The sequence below is a fragment of the Nyctibius grandis genome, chromosome 3, assembly GCF_013368605.1.
Source record: "Nyctibius grandis isolate bNycGra1 chromosome 3, bNycGra1.pri, whole genome shotgun sequence".
NCBI lineage: Eukaryota > Metazoa > Chordata > Aves > Nyctibiiformes > Nyctibiidae > Nyctibius > Nyctibius grandis.
The window spans coordinates 42,664,358-42,670,097 of NC_090660.1; the positions used below are offsets into that span (position 1 = coordinate 42,664,358).

The 5,740-nt window shown below is 43.6% G+C and overlaps 2 protein-coding genes across 3 annotated transcripts in view; one reads left to right on the forward strand and one right to left on the reverse strand.

Moving 5' to 3' along the window:
- CTNNAL1 (catenin alpha like 1) overlaps nucleotides 1-1,514 on the forward strand; it is a 59,659-nt gene extending 58,145 nt beyond the window's left edge. The window contains exon 19 of the mRNA XM_068396539.1: nucleotides 69-1,514. Coding sequence (XP_068252640.1) covers nucleotides 69-230 — 162 coding nt within the window. The 3' untranslated portion in view covers nucleotides 231-1,514. The remainder of the gene's footprint in view (nucleotides 1-68) is intronic.
- Nucleotides 1,318-5,435, reverse strand: ABITRAM (actin binding transcription modulator). 2 transcript variants are annotated; one of them, XM_068396540.1, is made up of 6 exons: nucleotides 5,375-5,435; nucleotides 5,247-5,298; nucleotides 2,623-2,752; nucleotides 1,811-1,887; nucleotides 1,670-1,739; nucleotides 1,318-1,601 (listed from the first exon to the last, which is right to left on the reverse strand). In XM_068396540.1, the coding sequence occupies exons 1-6, from the start codon at nucleotides 5,421-5,423 to the stop codon at nucleotides 1,473-1,475; spliced, it is 507 nt and encodes a 168-aa protein (XP_068252641.1). In that variant the 5' UTR covers nucleotides 5,424-5,435; the 3' UTR covers nucleotides 1,318-1,472. The 2 variants fall into 2 exon arrangements, with proteins under 2 accessions (XP_068252641.1, XP_068252642.1); XM_068396541.1 differs by having other exon boundaries at nucleotides 1,509-1,614.
- Nucleotides 5,436-5,740: the final 305 nt, after the last annotated feature.

Genomic DNA, 5,740 nt, shown 5'->3' on the forward strand with positions numbered 1-5,740 from the left:
TGTTTGTTTTGGGCGCTTTTTTTTGTTTATTTTTAAGAAGTCTCTTTCTTTTTTTAATATATACACAGAACAAAGCAGGAAATGGCTATCTTAAACCTGCTCCACCGTGGAGAGAAGACAGAACTCAAACTGGTACAAATGCACATACTCCAGAAAGGAGAGCTGAGACATTTGGCATCAAGTCTTTAGAAAATCATGTAACAAACATGACATTTTTAGAAAGCAAGTAATTATAGCACTTAGAAATGCAGAACTCCCATTTGAAAATAACACTTGCTGAATTTTCAATATTGCTTTCATTTGTGGAAAGTCAAACCAGGTTGATTTGAATTAAAACTGTTGACCTTTGTCACATCTAATAGATGTCCCATTACTTAGCAATTACAACACCAACTAGTCTAATCGTTACGTATTTTTATAATGTGAATGCCTTTCCTATGCTCATTATTGATAGCGGTTTTGTAATTCATGCTTATGAATGTCTTAGTGGATGTTTCAACCCAAAGATGCTGCTAATTAATAGACATTTTATATAAAAGAACCTTGTGCTGCATATGCTATATGTAACTCTACTGTTGGAAGTCTGTAAACTCATCTCTGGCCTATTTCAGTCTATGTCTTCGATAAAGGAGAATGAGGAATACAGTCTGAAAGGCTGTGGCCTAAAGCACTGAAATGTTGTTTTAATTATACCTGCAATGAAGTAGTCCTAGGAAAAAACCTCTCCTTCAATAGCTGCACCACTGGATTTTAATCTTGTTGACATGATTCATATTTCCAAAAGTGTATTTCTAAGTGATCAATACTCTTGACTTAATCCCTTTTTCTTTTACCATCTTTTTTTGTAGATCGCAGTTGTTCCTTCCTTTATTAAAACTTACTCAGCAAAACTTGCAATTGCATGTAGAACCACTGAAGTATTATGTCGACTTTACCTTATACCATTTAAAATTTAAGAAATTAGATAACTGATTGTGACAAACTTGTGTACAAAGGGCATTGTTTGGCTTCAGGATGCCATAAGAATATAACCTGGTGTGAAATACATATTTTGAAGTTTATCTGCTCTTTGTACATAGACTTCTGTTGCATTTTTATTTTCAATTCACCTTTGTCAAACTCCATATTGTATTAGTTTAGATAAATTAAGTGATAGCTAAATCATATGATTTTTCTGTATGTGTAATACTTGCACTAAGCAGAAGCAAAGCTGCCTGTGGAACATAAATACTCTCCAACATATCATTCTGTGCTTATTTAAAAACTTGTAGTGCTAGAATTGAGAGAAAAAGAGAGACCAGATTTTAATATACAAACTATTTGAACTGTTTTATTCTTGTATGAATTAATTGTTTAAGTTTCACTTTTAAAAACATACACTAGGCCTTTCAATACCATGAAAGTTACAGTGTACAATAAAAGTAGCTTATTTAGTATCAAATACAGATGAATTGATAGCTGTATAATTAATTTCATGAAGAAGAGTTAAGACGTTTCAACAAAACTTCCTCGTACTCCTTCTGCGTCAGAAGTCCTTGAGTTACGCTCTTGCTTTCTTCAAATTTGGGTAGAACCACTGCAATGTATCCCTCAGTTGATGGCTAAAAAGCAAGACTGAAGTTAGTAGTGGAATAAAAGTTAGAAAATAAAAAGCGAGAAAGTTTCTTACCTTTTCTTGCAGAATAGCTGGATTGCGAAGAATGTTTTCATTCACTTCTATCAGTCGCCCTCGTATACAACTGCAAAAGTGTAAAGTTTCAGTAAAAGTGCATGGTATGTCAAGGTAAGAAGAAAAAGGGAAAAACCTTACCTATAAATGGTGTATTCCTCTCCATCTGATGAAGATATCCTGCACAGAGGGGCAAGTTCTGTTAAAAACTGAGCTCCCTGCATGTGGAGGGGAAAAAAAAAAAAAAAGGAAAAAAATATATATACACACACATATATATACACACTTTCAATTACACAGGGCTTTAGAAAGTATTACCATCGGCAACAGAAGAAGTTTGTAAGCTTCAGAACAAAGCAAGGAAGTGTGATAGTTAACAGGTCATTTGCAAGTTCTATAGCTGTGCTTCCCTATGGAAGGGAATATGACAATGTAGTTATGTGCACAAATAGATTAGCAGCTTGTAAGAGCTTACACATTTAGTCATAATTAAGTTTCTTGTAGTTTAATGAGATTAAAATCAGCAAAGAGAGGAGAAAAACAGCACAGCTGACTTAATATAACAGGTCAAACTATACATATTTGAAAGCCCACCATGAAACACACTGAACTAGCCCATCTGCTATCCAGGTCTGTTTGACAAACAGTAGTCTCCAAATGCTTGGCATTTAGGTGGAAGCAAATTTTTATTTGTGAAGGCATGTTTAAGTCCCTCTATATACTATGAAAAAACTACTACAACACTGGAAACCACTGGTGCTGTAGGAGCACTGTGAGAGCTCAGCTGGGACAGTTAGACAGGCACCTCTTGAGGAAAAGTTTAAATTCTTTAACTGCGGAGGGGCTGTTTTAAAATGAAATGCAAAGATAACTTGGCAAGTTTCTATCCTAGAAAGGACAGAAAGTCTCAGGCACTGTGATAGATGAAAACTAATCAAACCAAAAAGTCATACCCTTTTTGACTTTCCAGAGACCTTATTCTGGAGTCTGCTACAGTTGGCGCTGATTTGGTAATTAATGCTTGTAATTGTTTTTCCATTTTGTAGAAGAGGATGGGCTTCCGCCAAGGTGATGACACAGATTCTGCAACAAGAGATACAATTATTACGCTGTAGTTGTGAGAAGCCGTGCTCTTACGTGCTCTTAAGCCAGCTCCGCAGCCTTCTCTGCCTATACTGGTAGGATTTAAAACAGATACTGACTACTTCATTTGGGCTTCTAGTCTAAGATGCTAGCAAGGCTTGCAGTGCTGTCAAAGCTGTTCTTTACTTTCATTCTGTAAGCACAGTCTTCTCTCCCACTATGGTTTAGCAGGAAAGTTAACCTGATTGCTAGTTCAACGGGAGTCACAGGATGGGCACCTACCAGGCCCAGGGAGGAAGCAAGGATAGACAGGTCTGTGTGACAGCATGGGTGTTGAGTAGGGTAACCTAGAACACAATTCACCTGAGCTAATGAAGAAAAAGGGACGATAATTGTTGGCTGTTGATCAGAGACAAGTTTTAGTTTCCCAGTTACTTACAAAAATGTCATATACAGGAGCAAATTGGACTCACTTTCTTCAGGGCATCTTACTTGACATCTGCTGTACCAAACCGAATGAAAATTGCATTCTGACCTAAAGCAACCCCCACAGAAGGTGCTTTATTTTGAGATACTAGACTGGATCATCAAAAGCAGTACACTTAAACAGAACCACAGCTTTTAAATAAGCTAGAGCTCTTCTATCTGTTGTTGTACCCCATGTGAGCATACTTGGTTCACTTGTCTTGTGATAGCCGAAGTAGATATTTGCTTAAGACGACCAAGTAAAGCACAGTATGTGCTTTTGTAGGAAAATGTAACATAAGGCAAGGTTTCTCAGACCAGCTAAAGACCGTTGGTGATCTGGGTTTTAGTTAACCTGCTGCTTGCATTTTACCTTTTTCTAAAGGAGAGTTATATCTTGCCACGAAACTGGAGAGTTTGAGACAAGCCCAGCCTCTAGAGACTAGGCCTACCTTCATCCCTGGGTTAGAACCGTGCTTAATGCACAAACACGGAGAGCCCAGAACTTGCCAGCAAAGGGACAGAGATAAAGCTATCCTTCTGTTTAAGAAAAGTTTAAACAGTAGAGCAACGACCAGAATTAACAGAACAGTAACTGTAGAGAAAACCATGGCACTGAACCAGAGCCTTCCCTGGGGATGCTGCATCCATCTCCTGCCACTGTCACATCTCTTAGCTCCCCACAAGAGGGAGCTGGACCCGGGTGCGTGCCTTCAGCACGCCCCAGCAGCTCAAAGAAAGGGACCAGAAAAGCCACCTCCTCTTGACCCCTGCCTCTTTCTAAGGGGAAGATGAAAAATCATCTATTTGCCCTGTCATCTATCAGAGCTGAGACCTGACAAAACAAAAAATCAACAGAGAATTTTACACTGCTTAGAAGTACCAAACTGAGCCACAGCCCCACACATAATAATGGTAGAATACTTTTTATTTGGCTAAGCTGCGGTAGAAGCCAAGGGCCCTGATATTTCAGAATTCAAACCAGCAAAATAATCTTTATAGGCGTTTGAACAAGTGTTTGTATTTCCTTTCCTGGATATCAACAGGATTTGGACTGTTGTTTGTATTAGACAACTGAGACTAATAACTACATATTTAGTATTTAGGGTGTCCTTTCTTGCTGTTGCTGTCACACCTGTTGTTCCCAGGTACTCAGGAAGGAGCTGGGGAAGGTTAAGGTTTGTTATTTATTAGAGCCCAAACCAGGTACAGGGTTGTTTTATTCCAAATGACTGGATCTCCAGCTATAGCAAAGTAGAAGCAATGTAATGTATTATATTTCATTTCCTAGCTTGTATTCACTGTAGTACACAAAAGTACAATTAAAAGCACCTGAGTTGCATATAGAAAAAGCTAAATGTTTGTTCAAATCGAGCCAATTAATTTCCTAGAAATGAAGCTAAACAGACTACTTCTAAATGTAATTACGGAAAAGCCTTTTGAAAGGTTGCTCTTTGCTACTGGAGATGACGCAGGGACATGACGCAGCACTGCACACACTGAAGGGTCCTTTTAAAATCTGTTGAGCAGTAAGGGGGGTAAGGAGTTCAAGCTCCACTGATCTTACTCGAGTAGTAGTTAAAGAAGAGCAGAGGAAGCCGAAGATTTCTGCCACTCTCCCGTCCTCCCAGCTTCTAGAAAAATCCAGGCTCACCCGGTATTTGCCACCTGTCCCACTCAAGGCGTTTCTGCAGGAGTGGTGCCTCTTGGTTTAATACCCCAGCTACACGCAAGCTGCAGCCATCGCTGCTCCCCTCCCAGCGCAAGGAGAAGGCAGCGGCGGGCGGGGTGAAGGGTTGCTCGGCCTCAGCCCCTCGGCACGCCGCCTGCACGGCCCTAAGTGGGAGGCGGGGTGGTGGGGTGTCCCCGTGTCCTGCCGGAAAGCAAGGCCGGTTCCTTCTCTAAAGTAAGCCGGAGGCTTCCCCAGAGCCCCAGCCCAGCGGCTCCGGGCGGGCCGCAGGCACCCGTCCTCGGGAGAGGCCGGAGGCAGCCCCCCGGCACCCCCAGCGCCCCCGGCCGCGCCACTCGCCTGTTGGAGTGCTGCAGCACGCAGAAGTCCTCGCACGGCCGCCCCTTCACGTCTGCAACGGGGCACAAACACCAGTGACCGCCCCGCCGCTGCCACCCCGGCCCCGGCCCCCGCCCGCCCGGCGGTACCTGGCTTGTACCAGCGGGTAAAGTACCGCTCCGCGCCGCCCGCCGCCATGCTGCCCGCCCAGCCCAGCCCAGCCCAGCCCCGCCCCGCCCCGCCGGCGCGCCGCGATGACGGGCGGGACTCGCAGCCGCGGGCCCCCGTTCCCCCAGAGGCGGCCCGGAGCCGCGCCCCACTCCCGCCCGGGCCAGGCCCAGGCCCCGGTCGCCCTGTTCGGCCCCGCCGCCGCCACCGCCCCTCGGCCGCCGTGAGAGGGAGGAGGTGCCGGGCGGCGAGAGCGGTTCTACGGCAAAACCCTTCCCTCAGCCCCACCCGAAAGCGTAGGGAAGCAATTCTGGTACCGGCAGTCGTTTTTAGTAACTGTAAGGAAA

Coding starts and splice junctions, on each gene's coding strand:
- ABITRAM (XM_068396540.1), bottom strand. CDS start 5,423: ATGGCGGCGGGCGGCGCGGAGCGGTACTTTACCCGCTGGTACAAGCCA. Junction 2,753..5,246: donor GTGCTGCAGCACTCCAACAG/GCGAGTGGCGCG, acceptor CTCTTGTTGCAG/AATCTGTGTCATCACCTTGG. Junction 1,602..1,669: donor CAGCTATTCTGCAAGAAAAG/GTAAGAAACTTT, acceptor CTTGCTTTTTAG/CCATCAACTGAGGGATACAT.